The 22,016-nt window shown below is 46.1% G+C and overlaps 11 protein-coding genes across 11 annotated transcripts; 5 read left to right on the top strand and 6 right to left on the bottom strand.

Annotated features, from left to right (window-relative positions):
- Nucleotides 1-2,112: 2,112 nt before the first annotated feature.
- N7478_006046 (MDR family MFS transporter) lies at nucleotides 2,113-3,914 on the bottom strand (the record flags this gene model as incomplete). Its single annotated transcript, XM_056922260.1, has 5 exons — nucleotides 2,113-2,443; nucleotides 2,534-2,751; nucleotides 2,807-3,236; nucleotides 3,295-3,674; nucleotides 3,732-3,914. 5 exons carry the CDS (start codon nucleotides 3,912-3,914, stop codon nucleotides 2,113-2,115), a joined length of 1,542 nt encoding a protein of 513 aa, XP_056780297.1.
- A 1,235-nt stretch (nucleotides 3,915-5,149) lies between these two features.
- Nucleotides 5,150-6,253, bottom strand: N7478_006047 (nicotinate-nucleotide diphosphorylase (carboxylating); the record flags this gene model as incomplete). Its single annotated transcript, XM_056922261.1, has 3 exons — nucleotides 5,150-5,888; nucleotides 5,956-6,011; nucleotides 6,098-6,253. The coding sequence occupies 3 exons, from the start codon at nucleotides 6,251-6,253 to the stop codon at nucleotides 5,150-5,152; spliced, it is 951 nt and encodes a 316-aa protein (XP_056780298.1).
- A 589-nt stretch (nucleotides 6,254-6,842) lies between these two features.
- On the top strand, nucleotides 6,843-8,324 carry N7478_006048 (uncharacterized protein; the record flags this gene model as incomplete). The annotated part of the gene is made up of 1 exon (XM_056922262.1): nucleotides 6,843-8,324. The coding sequence occupies one exon, from the start codon at nucleotides 6,843-6,845 to the stop codon at nucleotides 8,322-8,324; it is 1,482 nt and encodes a 493-aa protein (XP_056780299.1).
- Nucleotides 8,325-8,848: 524 nt separating this feature from the next.
- hmgX lies at nucleotides 8,849-9,571 on the bottom strand (the record flags this gene model as incomplete). Its single annotated transcript, XM_056922263.1, has 1 exon — nucleotides 8,849-9,571. One exon carries the CDS (start codon nucleotides 9,569-9,571, stop codon nucleotides 8,849-8,851), a length of 723 nt encoding a protein of 240 aa, XP_056780300.1.
- Nucleotides 9,572-10,063: 492 nt separating this feature from the next.
- Nucleotides 10,064-11,435, top strand: N7478_006050 (4-hydroxyphenylpyruvate dioxygenase family protein; the record flags this gene model as incomplete). The annotated part of the gene is made up of 4 exons (XM_056922264.1): nucleotides 10,064-10,722; nucleotides 10,774-10,833; nucleotides 10,887-11,244; nucleotides 11,301-11,435. 4 exons carry the CDS (start codon nucleotides 10,064-10,066, stop codon nucleotides 11,433-11,435), a joined length of 1,212 nt encoding a protein of 403 aa, XP_056780301.1.
- A 688-nt stretch (nucleotides 11,436-12,123) lies between these two features.
- On the bottom strand, nucleotides 12,124-12,696 carry N7478_006051 (SRPBCC domain-containing protein; the record flags this gene model as incomplete). Its single annotated transcript, XM_056922265.1, has 3 exons — nucleotides 12,124-12,360; nucleotides 12,423-12,572; nucleotides 12,637-12,696. 3 exons carry the CDS (start codon nucleotides 12,694-12,696, stop codon nucleotides 12,124-12,126), a joined length of 447 nt encoding a protein of 148 aa, XP_056780302.1.
- An 806-nt stretch (nucleotides 12,697-13,502) lies between these two features.
- Nucleotides 13,503-14,494, top strand: N7478_006052 (protein-S-isoprenylcysteine carboxyl O-methyltransferase; the record flags this gene model as incomplete). The annotated part of the gene is made up of 2 exons (XM_056922266.1): nucleotides 13,503-14,346; nucleotides 14,406-14,494. 2 exons carry the CDS (start codon nucleotides 13,503-13,505, stop codon nucleotides 14,492-14,494), a joined length of 933 nt encoding a protein of 310 aa, XP_056780303.1.
- An 828-nt stretch (nucleotides 14,495-15,322) lies between these two features.
- N7478_006053 (uncharacterized protein) lies at nucleotides 15,323-17,303 on the top strand (the record flags this gene model as incomplete). Its single annotated transcript, XM_056922267.1, has 2 exons — nucleotides 15,323-15,712; nucleotides 15,777-17,303. The coding sequence occupies 2 exons, from the start codon at nucleotides 15,323-15,325 to the stop codon at nucleotides 17,301-17,303; spliced, it is 1,917 nt and encodes a 638-aa protein (XP_056780304.1).
- Nucleotides 17,304-17,920: 617 nt separating this feature from the next.
- N7478_006054 (2-oxoisovalerate dehydrogenase subunit beta) lies at nucleotides 17,921-19,211 on the top strand (the record flags this gene model as incomplete). The annotated part of the gene is made up of 3 exons (XM_056922268.1): nucleotides 17,921-18,477; nucleotides 18,539-19,104; nucleotides 19,174-19,211. 3 exons carry the CDS (start codon nucleotides 17,921-17,923, stop codon nucleotides 19,209-19,211), a joined length of 1,161 nt encoding a protein of 386 aa, XP_056780305.1.
- A 183-nt stretch (nucleotides 19,212-19,394) lies between these two features.
- N7478_006055 (uncharacterized protein) lies at nucleotides 19,395-20,299 on the bottom strand (the record flags this gene model as incomplete). The annotated part of the gene is made up of 3 exons (XM_056922269.1): nucleotides 19,395-19,838; nucleotides 19,899-20,111; nucleotides 20,177-20,299. 3 exons carry the CDS (start codon nucleotides 20,297-20,299, stop codon nucleotides 19,395-19,397), a joined length of 780 nt encoding a protein of 259 aa, XP_056780306.1.
- Nucleotides 20,300-20,739: 440 nt separating this feature from the next.
- On the bottom strand, nucleotides 20,740-22,001 carry N7478_006056 (mandelate racemase/muconate lactonizing enzyme family protein; the record flags this gene model as incomplete). The annotated part of the gene is made up of 3 exons (XM_056922270.1): nucleotides 20,740-21,493; nucleotides 21,554-21,775; nucleotides 21,826-22,001. The coding sequence occupies 3 exons, from the start codon at nucleotides 21,999-22,001 to the stop codon at nucleotides 20,740-20,742; spliced, it is 1,152 nt and encodes a 383-aa protein (XP_056780307.1).
- Between the last annotated feature and the right edge of the window lie 15 nt (nucleotides 22,002-22,016).

Raw genomic sequence — 22,016 nt, forward strand, 5'->3', positions numbered from 1 at the left:
ATTTCAGCGGCTAATGGATCGCGATCGAGACTTGGAAGTACGAACATGATTTCACTGATAAGATCTAGCTTGAAACATCTTATTTCAAAAAAAAAATGTGAGATAAGATATAAAAACAGCAACGGAGAAAGTATGTGAGGTTTCAAATAAGCAAATCAAAGAAGTAAACATCGCCGAAACGCAATCTTCGGCTTTACTTTCATGCTGTCGAGTATCTCTACCACACGAAGTAAATATAGTCAATGTTCCCCTAAGAATGGCTTTGAAGAACACTTTGTCCGGTGTATTGCCAACTGTGGAGATAAACTCGAAGTACTATCTGAACGAGCTAAGGGCGGGACTCCACAAATGTGATTTCACACTTTCGCTTTCTTCTTTGTCTATTAAGAAGAGCGATAATTTCGATAGATGATTGTCTATTCATTTGGCACATTTATGGCATTCTGCTGAGTCGATGGCACTTTGTGATTGTTCCGAGACTTTATGGCTTTGTTTGGTCGTTCAAAATAACCCCTTTGTAGCCGACTTAGACAATCATGATGCCTTTCAAGATTATAATTCAAGAAATATAAAATTTGAACTTTTCTCCATGTGCTGGAATATAAAACCTTCAAATTCAGTGCGACATGATGTTTGCTGCTCATAAAAATCTTTCAAAACCCGTGGACATCGACACATAAAACCTCTAAGCACCTACTCATATGCCAACAGCCGTGCAATCGCCGATTATTTACCCATATCGAGATTCCCATCTGTCAAATTGTCGAGACTCTGTAGCTTGGGTTTGATTGACTGCCTGTATTGCCGCGCATCAAGCGAGGAAAGTCAAACTCGTGGTAGAGAGCTTGTCCATCTGGCTCCTCAACCCCCTCCTGAAAATTCGCCCCCTCTTGTTATTAGACCTCAGAGTGTACGAGCATGGGAATCCTATGAGGCAGATGGAAGACAACTGCGATTATGGGTCTCAAATGAGGCAAATCAGCATTCTTGCCCTAGTAGCCCGTCAACGCTAACATTCGCCGATGTGGAGGGTACATTCGCAGAGCCTCTTGAAAGACAAGAAGGTGTGGATGTCGATGACCCCCAGGGACAACTGCGGGAGTTTTGGTATTCTGATAGGTTAACTAACAGCGACGAATCTGAGTCTAATTTTCGGTGGATTCAATTCAATCGTGGTACCTTTCTGTGGTCTGGTTATATTGCGGCAGGTATGATCACATTGGCAATTATCAAACGAGCTGCCAGGATACATCCTCCGATTTCTGAAGTCTCTTAAGCCATTTACCAGCGGGACCTTATTATCGATACTCTTCGACAAATTTCCGTTTGAATATTTCAAATACTGACACTCGCCTGTTCCTTTATCGACCGCTATATGACATTCATCACGCATTGCAATGACCAAATATAAATAGAATAACTTGGAGTCATGGCACAGCGCAGTATGACGCTATTTTGGATACTAGCATTGGTAAGACAGTTGCATATTTGGTTTTAGGAGCCTGGCCACGTGGTACTCGACGCATCTCTCAGATTATCACCTCCTCTGACACATTAGGAGCCGGTATTCTACGCTTCGACATTGAGGCAGTTGAGAGAACCTAGAGGTTTGTACGAGAGGTAGTTTTGCTATGGGTATACGAATAGTACTGACAAACTGGTTCATACTAGGATTTGAGATTTGAGGTTTGCTTTTGCTGATGTTCGAGTTGTTAAATGTTGTCATTTATATCAATGCCCGTTCGCCATTTCTATACGGGAGATTTTCAAGGTATTGGTTGCGTTGTCTTCTATGAATAGAATTCTCATCGTTTAACTATTTCTTCTAAACGTAATCGTCCACGGGTTTACCAAACTGGCCACCCCCGAATCGATGTTTGTATTTAATTGCATTTTCCTTGACTCGGCGAAACACTGGTATGTAGAACCTCACTAGTAATAACATTTCAAAGGCCAAATGTGAAGCTGATAGGTACGTATATGTAGGTATTGAAACTTTCTTATCGACATGAACTATTTAAAAGCCCCTTGACAAAGGTAATATATCTGTTATAATGCCACAAGCTAAAACCACATGCAAAAAAAAACGAAATCCACTCAATTTTGCAAGAATCAGACATATTTCTGTGGTCGTTTCATCGACTTCCACTGAACAAGACTTGCTCCAATAAGAGACAAAGTTGCAGCAGCCACAGCTACATAAAATGTTTGCATAACAGCGCGGTTGTATGCATATAAAACGACCGGGAGAGCTTCTGGTGAGAATCTGTGTGACAGATGTGATGCTCCAGCGTCGACCACAGCTTGTGGACTCACCATTGGGGCGTATTTGGTGACGCTTGCCACAAGGCGATTCTGGAAGACATTCTGCGCAATGGAAATGAACAAAGAGCCGCTCAAGCTTTGGGCGAATGTGATTACCGCAATTCCGATTGGAATGTCCCTAGAAGGCAAAACGGTCTGTAGGCAATTAATGCACTGTTGAAAACCTACCCCTGCTCCAACCCCTATTAGAATTTGATATCCGACCCACTTGCCGATTTTTGTGTGAACCTTGAACGTTGTACAAAGTGCTGATCCGATGGTGAGAAGGGTACTGCCCAGGAACATGAATGGTGTGTAGTACCCCAGAATATTTACAAGTACACCTCCTACTGCTGAGAAGATGATCATTGACACCACCATTGGAAGGTTGTTGATTCCGGATTCAGATGCTGAGGCTTGTTCAATAGCCTGAAACCATATCGGGAGCTATGAAAAAATATTAGCCAAGTTACCATACTATAAATGGAAGATTATTACTCACATAATATCCAAAGACAAAGAATGAGCCGCCGAAAAACATGGCATGGATAACAGCACCGATGACGTTGCGGTTAGTCAAAATATGAGGGGGAACAGTAGCCTCTTCCTGTTTAATATATTGAACATAGCACCAAATGAAGGAAAATATTACGAAAAGCACAAATAGCACAATAATGCGCACATTCGACCATTCATACTTTGTGCCACCCCACTGCAATCCCAAAAGAACCGAAATGATAGCAGGAATGAACACGAGTATTCCAATAGGATCCATTTGCTTGAATTTGTTCATCTTCCCCGACTTCATTCTGCGTGTGCTCTTTGGGTTCCGAAAGAAAGTCGTGATGAAAACCCCTGTGATCGCGCCAAGTGGGATATTGATATAGAAACACCATCGCCAACTTGCATGGTCTGTTAATAGTCCACCAATCCTATGAGGAATTAGCCTTGAAACGTTCCATATCCCATGTTTAAACTTTGTGTCCCTACAATGGCCCAGTCACAGTTGCAATCCCTCCCATGCTCCCAATAATGCCAAAATAAAGAGCGCGTCGGTGGACCGGTACACTATTTGCGAGTACCAACAGGGCACCGGGTGCCAGCCCACCCGAACCGATCCCAGCAATGGCCCTCCCGAAAATGAGTCCCTGTGAAGTCTTCGTTGCAGCACATGCCAAGGATCCGATCTCGAATATCGCAAGGGCGATTATGTACGTCCATTTGGTTGAATAGTATGTGTATATCTTGCCGAAGGGAAGGGTGACCGCGCAGGAGGTGAGGAGATAAGCACTTGCGTACCAGGATATGTCTTCGAGAGAGTTGAATTGCTCTGTTATTTTCGGTACTGCTGTCGCGAGTATTGTGTTATCCTAAAGATGTTAGATAGAAAGATTCCTCGGGATGCTAGGAACAACTTTGGAACCTACCAGAGCTGTACAAAATGCTTGCAAGCATAATCCTATTAGAATAGGAATGAATTTGACAAGTGGTGGATACTCTGTATTTTCATCATCACTTATAACACTGCCGTCGGACTCTTTAAGTGGAATGTCGTCTCGACTTTCAACAAAGCCATCATGACAATCTATCTTCACTGGATTATCGGCCATGAAATTTCGAAGCTGTCTGCCACAGTCAGGAATAAACCCTTTGACAGACTAGTGGCTTGAGATGCTTGGGAATGATATCTTTGGTGGAGTGAAAGACTGATGGCGGCTGGATTAGTGTTAGAGCTTAAAGGCTTGGCTAGAGATTCGGGATTAATTGTTTTATAGAACTACTACGCTGAGCTTGATTGTAACCTATAAGCCCAAGCAAGGGGGTACAGGAGCTTTCGAGGCGCGCGGGAGCTTTATCGAGCATTCCAATGGCATCAAGTATGCGGTAGCTCCATCACAAAAGAAACCGTACAACCAAGCAGAGAACGCATGCTTCACCCGTGATTGCGTCGCTTTTAGAGGATCTTCTTGTATCACTAACCTCTGAAATCCATGGAAAATGATGATATTGGAGCCCCAATTTCATATTATTGTCTTTCATACTAGTTCAAATGTTCCCAGTACATGATTTTCAACTCGCTCCGTGCCTACATTCCAAGCCGGGAAGGAGATAAAAGACCAGCCTCACGAGACTTTATATGCTCAACTCTAAATTGGGTATTCCAGGTGTCCGCGGAGATTAATTCATTTCACATCGCCAGCCTCCATGCATAATTATCCGCGGGGCCCTGATATTCTCATCCGAGCACTGGAGCTCGGAGAGCGTCATCCATGTACCATGTGCATGTGTTTACTTAAGGAGATCTGGAGCACTAAAAGATATTTATCTTAGGATAACTTGAAGTCGAGATGTCTATCGCAACTAATATTCAAGATCATAACATGTGAGTTATCATGATAGGTTTCTTGATAGAAAACATTGAATATCAACAAACTAGTCTTTAGTGAAGGGATGGCCATCAATACAGATGACTAGCTGCTTGAGTAGTATGACGCAATCTTGCAAAGAAAAAGTACATTTCCTGAGGCCGAATAAAGGGGATTCCAGCGTTGGAATGGATTAGGTTGGATTTTCGTCGTTCTTTCCCTTTTCAATCTCACCGAGACTTGGAAGACTCGGACTTCCAAGGTTGTGCAGTCAAATATTCACGAAGTCGTATAATGTGAATGCTAAATCCCACTCGGGCAAGTCCGAGTTACCCTTCAATGGCTAAGTATCAGGTAGACTAGTATGTTGTTAGTGATCTCTATATGAACCAGAAATAGTTCACGGTATGTAAAGGCACGTAAATCATGATTTTGATTTTTACAGCCACTTCTACTATGATACATGAACAGATCTATGGCTATCGCAACGAGACTTTGAGCGAGAAGTCGACAATACCTGTGCCCTGGTGAATAGAGCTGGTGGACAAGATATCCACATCTGGACAGGTATACGCCGCTGCGTTCTCCTCTGTCAGACCCCCACTAACCTCAATCAAGAACGAGCGCTGCTTCCCCGCCCATTCTGACTTGAGTTGCTTTGCTGCCTCGCGGACACCATCTGGCGTGAAATTATCCAACATAATCACATCAGCGCCAGCTCCAATCGCAGCGTTAGCCTCCTCAATACTGCGACACTCTACCTCCACCTTGGTCGCAAATCCACCCGCCGACTTGGCAGCTTGCACCGCGCGCGGAATGGCAGCAGCAATGGATACAATGTCATTAGGATCAGCGACGCCCCCATCAGCCGCGGCGCGGTTATTCGCACAGGCCCAGACGTGGTTATCCTTCAGCATTGTCATATGACTCAAGTCGTGGCGGTGGGGGTCCGCGCCACCGATCAAAATGCCGTATTTCTCGACGACTCGAAATCCGGGTGTGGTCTTTCTTGTACCAGCAAGAGTACCCTGCCAACCCTGAGCACGTAGAGCAGCAAGCATAGACGCGCTTTTGGTGGCGATTCCAGAACAACGGGCGAGGATGTTGAGGGCGACACGCTCGCCGAGGAGGATTTTGCGGACGGGACCGCGGACGGTCGCGCAGTGATGGATCGGGTCTAAAGAGAGAGGTTGGCCTTCCTTAATGTGCCATTCGATGCTAATGTATGACTCTTGGTTAGTTCCCCGGAAGATTCGGTATCATTGGAGAATGTTTATGAACGTACGTGCATCCGAGCTGGGAGAACACCTCGTCGACAAATGGTGCACCAGCGATAATGCCCTATGGAACCTTGGTATTAGTACACATATTTCAGTCTTCTGATAAGGATTCGAATGGGACGTTGTGCGTGTTATTCTGGAATTTACCTTGCTCTTGCCTAATAACCGTGCTTCACCTTCCGACTCGCCGACGACGAAACCACCATAGTCCAGACTGGGGCAATCCTCTTCCAACCATGACGAAATCAGGTTCTTATAGTTGTTTGGCAATAAATGCCGCACATCACCGTATGTGGCAGCCATTGTAGAGTCCTTTGTTCAAAGCAAGCCGAATCTTGGAAGGTGGGGGAGATCTGCGGGATTGATGGCTGCTTGATTTCTCCCCGCGGGGTCGGGTGGTTTCGGGGATCACGTGGCGCTTTGTATACGCTTCCAAGGTTCAATTTCAACGAGGATTTTATCAGCGGTAAATATAGTGGCCAACTTGAAGATGGGGCATATTGGATCGTTTGAGCTTCCCTCGAATGGAGGACGTGGTCAAACATGACTTGAACATACATGCCAAGCGAGATTAAATATTGATTTGGCGTGCAGCTTGCTCCACACCTTATTTTTGACAACCCTTTTTTATCTGCTTCTTTGAATACTTCTTATTCTTCATAGTACTCACTTTTATTGTTCCCCTTTCTTATTTCGCTCCCAGATCTCTTTACAGACAAGGCTCTAGGCACATACAAATATCCAATCATGATTCGTCGAGTCCGGGCCGTCTCGGCCCGCACTCAGTGCGTCATCCAGGGTCTGGCCTTGCGATAAATCGTGAGCTTCAATTCAACTTGATCAACCTCACAACAACCCCATCCACGCCTTCGTTCATATCAGGCTTCAAAATATGTCCGCCGAAAGCCCTGGTCCTAAGCAATCGGGCTTCAAGTCCTTCTTTACCAATGCCCTCCGTCCTAAAAAATCCCGTCAAACCCTCCGCAAAGGTGGTAGTCGGTCCATGACCGACCTGCGACTATCATCCACGCGACCTAGCACTAGTGCCGATGAACCTATACCTCCAATGCCTGACTTAGCCCCTCTACAGGCACACCGTGCCAAATACCAGCATACACATGCGAATTTAGATACGCAACTCGGCGAACGTCGCGATTATACAACAATCATCCATACCCTGGGCGTGCTGGAGCCAGATGATACCTACGGACCTGCAGATATCAACAATGAATACCGCGATCCGGGCGAAGGAGACATTGCCAAACTCTCGCCACAACTCTGGGCCCAAATAGCATCTTATCTAAACCCACGCGACGCAGCTTGTCTCGCCATATCGACAATAACCCTCTACAGACGCCTTGGCCCTCGTTACTTCCTCACCCTCGAGGCACCGAAGAATGCTCAACACAAATTAGACTTCCTCGTTTCCATCGATCAAACCCTACCCCACCACCTCCTTTGTTTTCCCTGTGCCCTCTATCATCGTCGCACGTCAGAAGGCTCAGAACGCCTCAAACCCGCCCACATCATCAATCCGCTCTTCGTCTGCCCCGAAGCTACGAACTCCCTCAACCCACCACCCAGACACCGCATAACCCACGGTCGCTCTCTACCATTTTCCTTTGTACAACTTATTCTTCGCGCTCACCGCTTCGGTCCTTCATACGGCATCCCCGTTGACTCAATGGGTCGTCGCTGGTCCCGCGATGGCTGGTCACATACCACCCGCTACCTTATTCACGACGGTCGCCTCCTAATGCGTGTAATCAGCCAAACATTTGCAGAGCCAGATCTCCCTAGGTCCGCACAGCGAATTCTCCTCCACTCGCGCGAGGACTATTGGCCATATTTCTCGGCCTGTGCGCACTGGCGCGATGGCGAGTTAATGCCCGCTTGTCGCTGTGCATTGGATCATGTTCCCAGCCGTCGCAACTCAGGTGGACTGCAAGATCTAGAAAACAAAGTGAAAGATAAATGGACGGGAAAACGGTTTGATCCAAATGCATTGACAAGCCTATGTGGGTTCTGTAAACCCATGAGGCGATGCCCCGAGTGTCCGTCGGAGTATTTGCTTGAGGTGAAGCTTTCTGAGGATCGAACTGATATGCGCGGCGGAGTGGTTTTTCGACAGGCGATTGTTGTTACAAGGTGGACTGATTTGGGCGATGGGACAAGTCCGTCGGGCATTGAGTGGGCGTCTGTTAATGGGTTTTCTGACAAGTATGATTCTTTTACCCATCCTAATTATGCCAAAAGAGGAATTGCTAGTATCTTTGAGTCCGCCTTTACTGCGGATACTTTGCCTGGGCAAAGGATGATCTCAATGAATCCCAAAAAGAAGAAGTTGGGAGAACAGGGCCATGAGTGGTATTAGACATGATTTTTGGGAAGTAATTGGATATGGATGAAGATTTATGAATCTGATAGGCTAGTACCGGATGGATGTTATAGACAAAAGCTTGGATATGTGTTTCGTTTACGCCAAATCTTGGGCTCTAATCTCCACATTATTGGCGGAGTTCTTAAGCCGAGTTTGAGCTCCAATTTGAGGACATTGATTTTGGAGTTAGGAGTTAAGGAGACATCGGAATTGCTATGGTAGTCAAGTGTCTAGTCAAAATTGAAGATTCGATATATGTCGGTGCCAAATGGCATACCTAGACTTGAAATTCTGCCACTATCTTTTTTCTCCATCAAATCGCCCATTGGCGAATCCTGTACACAAATAAAGTTGCTCTAGGCTGGGTGCGACCAAGGTTGGTAATAGTATCTTCTTTATTCTACCCCAGCGAATGGATACTAATCACAGGCTCGGATAATGCAATAGTAGTGTAATTTCATAAGAATTCGTAATTCGAGACGCTAAATAACAAGGAATCAATCCTTCATTGATTCACGTCATCCATGAATTTCCTTTCGCATTGCTTCTTTCACAATAGCCCCGCACATCTTCGCATATGGATTGGTTTGCACCGCAAGCTGTTGAGCAACTTTATTCCCATATCTCCCCCCGAAGAAGAAATCGCGACTGGCCATCTCTTCGATCTGGTCAGGCTCAAGCTTCGCTAAGCTGTCTGGAAGTGTACGTTCTGTTTTATCTCCAAGTATTTCTTTCTGCATCCGCGCCGCTTTCAATAAAAGATATCCCCGATGTGTATGGGCATCTGCCAGTAAACGAGCTTGTACTGATGATACCGAATCGGCTGGGGAAACTGGCGTGGCGAGAGTGATTGCTTTGCTTAGGTCCGCAAATATCTTGGAAGAGATATCTGCGGTTTTGGGTGTGAACAAAGCATCGTCGAGCATACGTAAAGCTTGCGCTCGATTGATATATGCCGAAGGATACGTTGAATATTGGCTAAGAAGAGAGTCGAATTTCTGGATAGCTGCTTTCACGGTATCATGGCTTGGAGTTTCTTGTAGCTGCCGGACGATCTCTACCTCGCGTTCTTTTAATGAAATGAGATCTTCTGGTGAAATATGCACGGCGGCTGGCCACGCGGGTAATGTCGAATCAATTGTGACACCAGATGAGGGTGAGGATTCTGCGTCAAACAGAGCTTGGAGAACGGCCGCATCGTTTGAGGATAATGATGGGCGGGTAGTTGTAACCGAAGCCATAATGTTTGTGATATTGCTGCTATTGTGGCGGAAATGGTAAAGGTGTAGAATAAAGTCCAGAGTAGAGGAGAAAATAATTTTTAAAAATATTATTGAGAAAGCGAAGTAGATTTCGAGAGATGGCTTCCAAGGTTTTCTTGAGGGCGGCTCTTACTATCTGTGTCATTCACATCATCTAAGCTTCCGGCCCGGCTGTTGGCGGATATTTCAGGGAATTTTAGGATGCGGCCACAGCCGAGACAGGCTTAGGGATGAGCACTAATGACGAGCAAGAGTTTACAGATATCCGCAGCAAATACGGTGCGGCTAATAGAGGCGTTCTGAATGGATAATATAAATGAGATCTTAAAGTGGCGTCGTTAAATATACCACACTCCCTCTGAGCATTCGAACCTTGATCATCTCCTCTACCTCACTCATCTGAACCTACTTTCCCGCCACTGTTCAAGATACAAAACAACATTCAGAACACAAGATCACAAAACAGACAAAATGGCCCCTTCTGCTATTTCAAGCAGTCCACCCGCCTCTACAGCAAACGGTACCTCTCCCTTTGCCAGCTATCGTGGATATGATCATGTCCACTGGTATGTTGGCAACGCCAAGCAAGCTGCAAGCTACTACATCACTCGCATGGGCTTCAAGCGTATCGCCTACAAGGGCCTCGAGACTGGAAGCCGTACTACCTGCTCCCATGTTATTCGCAACGGTGACATTACCTTCATCTTAACCTCCCCACTCCGCTCCTTGGATCAAGCTGGTCGCTATACCCAAGAAGAACAAGACACCCTCCGTGAGATTCACCACCACCTTGAGCAGCATGGTGATGCAGTGAAGGATGTCGCCTTCGAGGTAGATGATGTAGAAGCGTTGTACTCTGCTGCTGTCAAAAATGGTGCCAAGTCTGTCTCAGAGCCTTCCATCATCAAGGATGAAGGAGGTCACGTCAAAGTTGCAACCATTCAAACATACGGTCAGACGACACATACAATCATTGAGCGCAATCAATATCATGGTTCTTTCCTTCCTGGATATCGTCTGGAGGAAGTGGAGGATCCACTTGCCAAGTTCTTGCCCGGCGTGAAGCTTAACCGTATCGATCACTGCGTTGGAAACCAAGACTGGGATGAGATGGATAAGATTTGCGAATAGTAAGTCGCTCACTTTAGTCGAGAGACTGCAAGATACTAACATCCACCTAGTTACGAGAAGGCCCTTGGCTTCCACCGCTTTTGGTCCGTTGATGACAGTCAGATTTGCACGTAAGTAAATATAATGTGGCTGCCATACTGTCCGAAGCTAACAACCTCAACAGCGAATTCTCTGCTTTGAAGAGTATCGTCATGTCATCACCAAATGAAATGGTGAAGATGCCCATCAACGAGCCCGCCAAGGGAAAGAAGCAGTCTCAAATCGAGGAGTACGTGGACTTCTATAATGGAGCCGGTGTTCAACATATCGCCCTTCAGACCGACGACATCATCCGGGATATCACCAACCTCAAGGCACGGGGTGTGGAGTTCATCAAGGTCCCTGAAACATATTACACCGATTTGCAGGTGCGACTGAAGAAGTCTAAGCTAGTTCTGAAGGAAGATTTTGAGACGATCCGAAGCTTGGATATTTTGATTGACTTTGACGAGGGTGGTTATTTGCTCCAGCTCTTTACCAAGGTATGTTGGCGGCCGCTTTTCCTGAGATTAAGAGAAAAGGTACTAATTACGAATAGCATGTTATGGATCGACCTACTGTATTCCTTGAGATTATTCAGCGCCACAACTTCTCTGGCTTTGGAGCTGGAAACTTCAAGTCGCTATTTGAGGCTATCGAGCGTGAACAGGATCTTCGAGGAAATCTGGTTTGAGTGGAATGAAATTCAAAAATACGATGGATAATATCATGCGTTTGATTCAGTGGTGGGTTCCTTGAGGACCGATATGATACCTTCAATATGACACTTGAGGTCAATAGGGATATTTGTATTTTAGCGATTTTCAATGCATTTTAGAAAGTATTATTTAAATCCGGCACATAGAGTTTATCGGTAAATGGTAAATTGAATTGCCGTTGCCTGTCTGCGTTAGGACTCAAGAATCGACCAATATGCTTACTGATGGTCATTCTACCCTGTCTTTACACTTTCTTTACAGCCTGCGAATTTGAAGATCGGCACGTCTGCATCCCGAAAAGGCCTGGGGAGAGCTCGAGGGGGATGATCATTTGGGGGGCCAAAACGAAAATTGAAGTATGTGAGGCATTTTAAATCGTGGAATGCTGAGCTGGACCAAGCTCGTTAGGACTCTTCAATTGTCCATTCAGTAATACAAGTACAGCATGAGGCTTTGAATAGAGTTGAGTTTAATATGTGACTTTCAAGTTATATTCGGGCGACGTAACCAAAAACAAAGAATTCCGATCATGATAATAATGTCCGACGGGTATTTCAAACAGGAGGTGCGTGTTCAATGAGTAAAAAATCGCGTGTAGATAACAACGGTCGTCAAGATCAACCATAATGACGCCAAGGGGTTTTAAGCTGCAAGCCCCAAAATTTAGCGCAAAGCCTCTGCACGGGCTTTCAAATCCCTGTTGAAGACTTCATAGTCAGCCTGCATCTTTTTGCCAAACACTGATGGGCTGAAAAGGAACGATAGGAATCCCTTCGATGTCTCTGACTGAGTGAAAATGGTTCCTGTGCCGTCCTCTGTAGGCTGAATGTGGAATTTATGCAAGCCGGCAATGGTGAAGACTGGCGGGCCTTGCCACGAGAACAAGCTCTCGGTATTTTCCTATATTTTGTTTAGTATTATTATCAGGGACCCCTGTCGATATCCGATGGGGATTTTCATACAAGCACTTTTGCGACAAACTTGAATCCCTCGATGTTAACTTGGATCTTGTCTTCTGTTGCGAGAGAGGAGCCGGTCTTCTCGGTCTCCTGGACTTCAATGCCCTTGATCCACTCCGTGTGCCATTCTGGGTAGGTTGAGAAATCAAGCAGCTGGAAGTTGCAGGGATGAGTATAGTGTCTTCATCTTGGCTTGACGGAGGATATAGTTGCTTACAATCTCTCGCACCTTGGCAGGTGGGGCAGCGATCTCGATCTTACTCTCGTTGAAAGGCATATTTACAATATGATGTTGATGGATGAAGGAGTTAGGAATGAGAGCTTGCCTGTGGAGTAAAGGGGGACTGCAGGAATGAGGTGCGTGCGTGTAAGCTGTTATCCAGGCTGGAAATCATTAGCCCCACAATGAAGAGTTGGAAAAGCTTTTTGGGTGCTGCAGAGTGGGTTCATCGTGGTTTCGATGGAATGTGCCTGTAAGGAGAAGCTGCAACAACCAATTAGAGTGATAGCCCGGTATTTCCATAAATCTGATTGTGCATATGCATATTTAAACCAATATTTCCAATTTATCCATGAAGTTTTAGTGTAAAACTCTCGGCTTATCAATAAATAACCGGTGGGAGTCTCGACGAGTCTTTGTTCTCCGTTCGCACCACAGAGATCGTGGTATACATCACCCAAAGAAAACGAATGCACGATCGTATGAATTTCGGAAACTGACATGTCTGATCACAAAGCCTTCTTTAAAAATGGACGATTTACGAAGTCTTACTACAACCGCATTGATTACGATCAATTGGATCTGCACATGTCGATGTGTATGCCAAGGAGCTTGGAGACCCAAAAGGCGGCCAAACTGTAGCGGGACAAGCGCCAAGTGGAGAAAGTCCAGGAACAAAAAGAACAACAATCCTTCTACTCTACGATTGTTCTCACCCTTTCAACAGCATTATGCCCCCCATTAGCTGGCTATAAAGGCTTTTCAAATCCGCACAGCCTGTGACCTACTCGAGGTGCCCACCAACGACTTTCACGCCTTCAAAATATCCAAGGGACAACACAAAGGCGGCCTTGATCCTCAAAATGTCCGGCGCCATCGACTCCATAGCTACAGGCTCGCAGTTCTTCCCAGAAGACGTACATCTGTCGCGCTACCCCGGTCGCCAATCTCGAATCCCCGAAGAATGGCATCCCTCCTCCCTCCGTCCTGGCCGACGCGATAGCGATACCCCCTCCGCAACATCCACCGACTCTGCACCCGCCGAAACCGACCTTTCAAACTACCCAAATGGCAGCAAATCGCTTTCTGGCATATCATTACGCGCATTTCTCCTTGGCACATCCCTCGGCCTTGCAAGCGCTGTGACGCTTTTCCTCACCATCTTTACAAACACAGGTTTCTGGCGTGTACCCTTCTTCATCGCCTCCCTGAGCCTCTTCCATTTCCTCGAATTCTACGTCACAGCAACATACAATACAAGTGCGGCAGATGTGACCGCATTCTTGTTATCAAGTAATGGATGGGCATATAATGTCGCCCACGGCGCAGCCATGGTGGAATGTATTGTCGCGCACTACTTCTGGCCTGGCCAATCTGCCCTCGGCAAAATGATTGCTGTGACGGTGCCATTTTATGGACCGGCCGTCTCGCCCCTTCTGATTCTGGGATTGGGTCTTGTATTGCTGGGCCAGGTCGTCAGGACTTTTGCGATGGCGCAGGCGGCAAGTAACTTTAATCATCATGTGCAGTCGGAGCATAGGCAGGGCCATGTGCTTGTTACGCATGGACTGTATCAGTTTCTTCGGCATCCGAGCTATTTTGGGTTCTTTTGGTGGGGTCTTGGGACACAGTTGGTGCTGGGCAATGTAGTATGTTTTGTTGGGTATTCGCTGGTTTTGTGGAAGTTCTTTTACACAAGAATCGAACGTATGTCTTTTGTTTCTCCTTCTTTCTTTCTCTTGATTTACTAACACCGTTGTTTTTAGGCGAAGAGGCATTTTTAATCCGATTCTTTGGAGCTGAATATGTGCAGTTCAAGGAGAAGACTCCCGTTGGCATACCTTTCATTCGTTGATATAATCACACAACTAGATATATATGCAGCATCTTCATCAATCGGCAGACTTGCAGCGGTCTCATCTCATATCCCTGTATTTTTTGGTAGAGCTATGCACCGGCTACGGTTGATCACGGTAGCCGAACGCTTTCTTGGTTAAGGATCATACTAATCCTGCAGTAAAATCGCTTGATGATATTTCCAAGGCACAAAAATTTGCTGATTGCGTCAAAAACGTAAATATCAAACTCAGCAGTTCCGCATCGCTCACGCTCAGTTCTGGTAGTCGTACTCTCGAGGGCATTGCTATAACATGCCAAATTTGTCTGACTACTATATGCCTACGTGTGAACTCGCTAATTGGTATTTTGACCATGTGAAATGGTGTCTGGTTGACTTCGATGGTTGATGGAAACATTTGAAGCGGGTGATAAGCTCAATGTTCCTAATACTTAATGTTTTGCTGTTGAAAGCCTGATGTTTCATTGGGACCCTTTCCCGGCTCCCTTCCAGCTCCTCACTTCTCTCACATCAACCTCACCGCACCACCTTTCCGCCAGAAAGCTTGAGGTTGCTTTGAGTTGCCCCCATTCCCTTTTCTTCTTCTGCTTCTTCCTCCCCTTCTACTCAACCTTTTGTCCCATTTCGTTGTCCCACACGACTTTGCACACCATAGCCAGATTCATCACTTAAGAAGACCTGGGTGCTCTACTTTTCTGCTTCTACCCCCTCGAAGACTCACTTCTTAGAGATCTTCTCTTTCAATCAACCACAACTACTCCGAGAGGTAAGTTCTCAGAAATCAAATCGACGATGGTGCCAGCCGGTTCCCCAAGGCAGCCCAGGATGGAATGGAACACTGCAAAGCGGCAAGTTCTATGTTGCTTGTTCCGATTCTTTTCCGATAAACATGCCTTTCCTGCTATCTTCTCGGAGATATTTCGAGATCAGCTCGAGCAACGAGGCATCTCTGGAAATGTCACTTTCCCAGTACTTCACACTCAATGGTATTGGATGCGACAAAATGGCAATTCTGTCTGGTATCATGTCCATATGGACACCCAATTTCAACCAGATGGTGAATGGGAGCCAATTATCAGAACCATTAAGCAAGCTGCGGATAGATTGGGCATTTCTCTTTCCCAGAAAGCGCAAGACGAAACGGACACCTCAAAGTTCGGGGGCCTGGATCGTGAGACGGGAATGAAAGAGTACCTGGAATCAATCATGCTTGTGGTAAGTAAAATGTGTATCAATAAGGCTAGATGGCAACTCTAACCGAAGATGCCTGTCATGATAGAAAAGGAGAGGTGAAATACCACCCTTACCTCTCGGCTCAAGTTTGAAAATGGAGAGCCCCGAGCCGCTGTCCGATTTCCCAACACGTGCCCCAGAGCCACACACAGAGCAAGAATTGGACCTTGACGAGATGCGTTGCGATGAGCCAAATTCAGACCCTGCACCCGAAAATTTCATAGCCCTCGTTAATGGCAATGGCAAGATATGTTTTTGGTGCTGGGAGGAAGGAAAGAGCTGTTCACAATCTTATCCAGACTTGCTAAACAATCCAACTTCGACTATGCAGGAAGATCCGGGGTACATCAATACTCTTATCGACCTGGATTCTTCAACAATTGATAACAACGTGTCACAACCTAGCCCCTCGAGAGTGGATGCACCAGGGCCTATCAATAAAAACAAAGGCCTCCCTGGACAATGCTCACCACGTGAATTGCCGCCTCTATTGTTTCGATGGTCAAATACTCGCTCCCAGGGAACAAATTCAAATAGCATGTTTCGTGCAGGGATGTTCTCATTAGGCAACACTACACCCTTCGATCCTGCCGCAATTCCCGAAAATAAGTTCTTGAAACTGTTCATCAACCATGTGACTAAATCGAAAGTCCTTTCACCTTTTATTTCAACATGTCGACTTCCTTTGACACCGATTCACAGAGCCTTTCGACATAGGAAAAGAGCAACGGTGACGATCATTGATCCCTCAAAGATAAACAACGTGATTGTGAAAGCGTCCACTCTTGTTCCCCTCACAGCCACAAAAACACCCCGATGGGAGGGGCTAGGGGAGTATCTCGTCTGGAAAGAAATCCCCAAATCTGCCATGATATGTAGATTCAAAATATCTCGTCTTCAAAAGATTGCGAGGGAGTTCCCAGATATTGCCGCCTTCCTCCAGTTGGACCTGATCAGAAGCAGCAAGTTTGTTGAGAGACAATTGTATGTTAAGCTTGCCCAAAACGTCAAAGCTATTTCCAATCCCGGAAGAACCCTTGAAAGACTTATGTCACTTCTCAACGTGCCAGCACAATACCAGCAAATTGTGGCAGAAATATTTGAGTCGGCCTGGACAGCAGAACCTTTCAACAGATTCGATGACGATTTCCCTGAAGACAGAGAGAATGAAGAGCGTGATCGATTCTACAAAGGGGAACCGGAATTTGATCCTGACTATCACTCTCCAGAGACGGAGAGCGCAAGCGATGATGATGATGATGATGATGCCCAATCAGAAAGCCGGCATGATACGGATAGCGAGCCTGAAGTTCGCTGCCCTCGGTTTGACACACCAAGCGAAGCATGGTCTACTTGTGATAGCTTGGACGACGATGCCGATCAGTTGGGATTGATGCCTGGACAGGATATTGTGGGAGATTTTGAATTATTTACTCCATCGGCTAAGGACCCGCATATCCCTGTTTCAAGAATCACTACGCCGATTCCACTTGTTTTCTACAGGCCCGATCCGGTGACGAACTGGGAAACGGATGGGGGAGCCAGTTGGCCTCCTTCCGAGCACTACGCATAGATACGGACTTGAGTTGACGTGCTGATATGGTCGCCTTTTTTTAGACGAGCGACGTCGGGTATGAGAACGAGTATCATCCGCTGTTCAATGTACGGTGCAACTTCCTTCTTAATGACCCCACTCTACAGGACCAGATATGCAGACAATGGAATAATTAACCTAGAACGGATCTTAGTGTTAGCTGTTACGCATAAGATAAGGAATATTTTGAAGTAGTCTATTGGAGAATAAAATTGTACATGTAAAATGACAATCCCTTCACTAGCGAGATCTATTTCCACTGTAGGATCCCCCTAATTTTCTCCTCTTTTTCCTCTTTCGTCCTTATTATTTCTATTTCTTTTCTATCTGAATGAAACTGTAATAATAAAGCTGGCAGCAATTCTCAACTTTATACATCTGGCCGCGCTGTGTCGTCATTGGCCTGTTTGGTTTGTTTGCACGACCTCGGTTATCCGCGGTGCTTCCCCCCCGCAAACTGTCCGAGGAGTAATGGAGACAAGAAAGGATCCCTTTTAATAATAAGACCAGAACATGGATACCGAACCCCGAGATTTCAAACGCTCCCTTTCTTTTATTCTCGTAATCCATACCCTCTCCTCCTTTCCCCATTGACCATGGCGTTACCGAGGGCCCAACGAGCATTGCCACGACTGTTCCGCCGTCACTATTCGGGGGCACCGTCTCCCAAAGCAAAGCTCAACTTGCCAATCGACTACAAATCTACTCCTCTTCTCTATCACACACCATCCGCTTTATCGGGCGTCACCGATTTCCCCGCCGCAGCCACCAGCAAACGCCTGAATTACTTTCAAGCCATTAACTCGGCCCTACGTACCGCTCTTTCAACCTCAGACAAAGTGCTTCTATTTGGAGAAGATGTCGCTTTCGGAGGTGTTTTTCGTTGCTCAATGGATCTTCAAACCGAGTTTGGATCAGATCGTGTCTTTAATACACCCTTAACAGAGCAAGGGATTGCAGGATTTGCCATCGGAGCAGCCGCTGAAGGGATGAAGCCTGTGGCCGAGATTCAGTTTGCCGACTACGTTTTCCCCGCATTCGATCAGATTATCAATGAAGCAGCCAAATTCCGATACAGGGAAGGTGGTACCGGGATTAATGTTGGAGGTTTGGTCATTCGGATGCCGTGTGGCGCTGTTGGCCATGGTGCACTGTAGGCATTGTCTCTTGGGCATTTTCCATATTCCCCATTTCTAACACATCTCTCAATCTAGATATCATTCACAATCGCCCGAATCACTTTTTGCACATGTCCCTGGTGTTCGCGTCGTGGTACCCCGATCGCCCTCACAGGCCAAAGGATTACTCTTATCTTCCATTTTCCAACATAACGATCCCGTCATTTTTATGGAGCCAAAGATCCTGTATCGAGCAGCTGTGGAGTATGTACCAAATGAGTACTACACAATTCCACTCAGTAAGGCGGAGGTTATCAAGCCTGGTAGAGACTTAACTGTTATCTCATACGGCCAACCATTATATATGTGCTCAGCCGCCATCTCTGCTCTCGAAAAAGCTATGCCTGGAGTTAATGTGGAGTTGATCGATCTTCGGACCATATATCCATGGGATCGCCAAACCATCCTAGAGAGCGTACGAAAGACGGGAAGGGCAATTGTGGTACATGAGAGTATGATCAATTATGGTGTTGGTGCCGAGGTCGCGGCCACAATACAACAGGACGCGTTCCTTCGATTGGAAGCTCCAGTTAAAAGGGTAGCTGGCTGGAGTACTCATACGGGTTTAACATATGAACAGTTCATATTACCAGATGTCGCAAGTAAGTCGATGAGATTTGCCCCTGTAATGTTCTTGTTTGCTAATATATGGTTATCTTCTTCCTCCTTAGGGATCTATGATGCGATGAAACAAACTTTGGAGTATTGAATGTTGGCTTGAATGGACTATCGTCTGAGACTTCATTGTCCCAATATTTCTCTCTGTCATTTTCACTCCGCATAAAAGTTCAAGGGTGTAGCATTTTAAATAACCATTTAAACCACCTCGACATCAATAGCGGCGGTAATACGCCGCATGCTGTATCGAATAATGATGAAAATATTCATTTATTTACCGACCCATCCAGCCTCCATCCACTGTTAAAATCTCTCCGCTCACATAGAGGCTTGCTCGGCTAGCAAGATAAACAACGGACCCCTTAAAATCATCTGCATTTCCCCACCTTCCGGCAGGGATGCGCTCCAGAATACTCGCTGCTCGGTCCTTGTCCTGGATCAACGCAGTATTCATATCCGTAGCCACATATCCCGGAGCAATCGCATTAACGTTGATTCCGCTCGAGGCCCATTGGTTCGACAATGCCTTTGTGAGCTGTGCCACGCCACCCTTTGCGGCTGCGTAAGCTGGAACATTGAGACCCCCTTGAAAGGAGACAAGGGAAGCAACATTGATAATGCTCCCACGTTGCCCATATGCATTAGGGGTACGGGTAAGCATATATGCACCAACATCGCGACATAGTGTAAAGACAGTAGTCAGATTGACTTGTAAAACCTAGATCAATGACAATGTAAGCTTCCACCCAAAATCACCTGAAATCAGGTATGACCATACCTCATCCCAGTCCTCCTGTGGGAAAACATGGCTCGGATGCCGCCGCTGAATACCAGCGCAATTGAGTAGTATATCGATATCATGTCCATCTGCCAATACACTAGAGACGAGGGTAGAGATTGAACTTTGTGATGAGAGGTCTGCGACGCAGATGGTTGCTTTTCTACCTAATCCTTCAATCTCAGATTTAGTGGCTTGATTGCTAGTGTCTCTCTGCATAAGAAATTAAAATTAATGTCTGAAATATGACTTTTCTTCCTCCAAAATTTAAGACTTACCTGAATTAAAATAATATTAGCACCGGCCTCGGCAAGTGCAATGGCCATGGCTTGCCCTATTCCACGGGTCCCGCCCGTAACGAGGGCTGTTCTCCCTGAAAGGTTAAAAAGGTTCATAGTCATTCCGTGACGCTGGTTGTGGATTTAATTCCTGAGTAGCATATGCGGGGAGAAGCCCGGGATTTATATGGCACGCTTTGTACCCCCACGTCTAGGTACCCCACCTCTACTAGATAGTTGGGGTGTTCCAACTTCAGCTGGGAAGGCTGGTCTATGTTACGCCTTCCTATAGATTCGGCTTTTACTGGTAGCAGCGGGGATCAAAACATGAGTCATATAAATAGTGTGCTTTCAGCCATCGTACTAAGTCAGGCTGCTGTATGTTCAACGCCTTTAATTTAAATAAATAGTTCCATGTATGCTGCAAGGAATTGGAACCCATTCAAGAAGGACTTCAAGATCACTTATCCGCTGAGTGCCACATAATTTTAGGCAGAATATTGAATAAAATCTTATTAACATTTAATTATATGCCGTAAATGCTCAAATGATATTCTAAGAATCTACCACTCCCGAATTGAACCATCTTCTCCGTAGAACTCCTTGGGTTGCCAGGGCTCACTGTCCTTGCTAATCTTGCGGACCAAATCCTCGTCAATCTCAATACCAATACCTGGCTTCGTTGGAGCTCCAACAAATCCCTCTGTGATCTCAAATACAGATTTGTCCACCAAATAGCTGTTCAAGTCAATATCGCCAGCTTCCACATTATAGTGCATACCCAGCGACATCTCCTGGATCACAAAGTTGGGTGTTGAGACAGCAATTTGAAGAGAAGCAGCAAGAGCGATAGGCCCAAGGGGACAATGAGGAGCAATAGCCACATCATAGGTCTCAGCCAAAGTGGCAATGCGCTTTGTCTCAGAGATACCACCGGCATGGGCAATATCAGGCTGCAAAACATCGACTGATGAATCCTCCAAGAATCTTTTCACGTCCCATCTTGTATAAAGGCGCTCTCCGAAGGCAATAGGAATGGTGGTAGAGTTCGATAATTGTTTGATCGCCTCGGGGTGTTCGCAGAGCAAGGGCTCTTCAATAAAGAGAGGCTGGTAAGGCTCCAGTGCCTTGGCTAATTGTTTGGCCATTGGGCGGTGCAAGCGACCGTGGAAATCTAAGCCTACGTCGAGGCCAAGGCTCTTCACTTGCTTAAGGCGCTCGACGCAAGATTGTAGGACGGCTGGGGAATCAAGCCAATTGACGTCTTCTGTGGCGTTCATTTTAACACATTTGAGACCCTGAGCGATTCTTGCCTTACTATTTTGTCTTTTTGTCAGAAAGAGCAATTGGAAGTTTTTATATTTGGCATCGACTTACGCTGCCACTTCAACATCGCTCGGTCGGTCTCCTCCGATCCAAGCATACACCTGCACCTTGTTGCGGACCTTGCCACCTAACAGCTGGTATACTGGCACACCCAGGCGACGGCCCTTCAAATCCCAAAGTGCGATATCGATTCCGGACATGGCTGACATGAAGACCGGACCTCCGCGGTAGAAGCCAAGGCGCCATATTGTCTGCCAAATATGCTCGATGTCACTGTTCAAAATGTTAGCGTCAGCCAAGATAGCCAGGGCAACGTGACATACTCAGCCTCGTAGCCCACAATCCGAGTAATGATCTCATTCAAAGCTCCTTCGACAGCTAGAGAGTGGCCCTCAAGTGTGCCCTCGCCCCAGCCAAATTGGCCTTCCTCGTCTGTGATTTTCACGAACAGCCAGCGAGGCTTCACGCGGAAATATTCAATGGATTTGATTTTGACCATGGCGACGATAAATGA

Source organism: Penicillium angulare, assembly GCF_028827245.1.
Source record: "Penicillium angulare strain IBT 27051 chromosome Unknown utg000004l_segment0_segment0, whole genome shotgun sequence".
Taxonomy (NCBI): domain Eukaryota; kingdom Fungi; phylum Ascomycota; class Eurotiomycetes; order Eurotiales; family Aspergillaceae; genus Penicillium; species Penicillium angulare.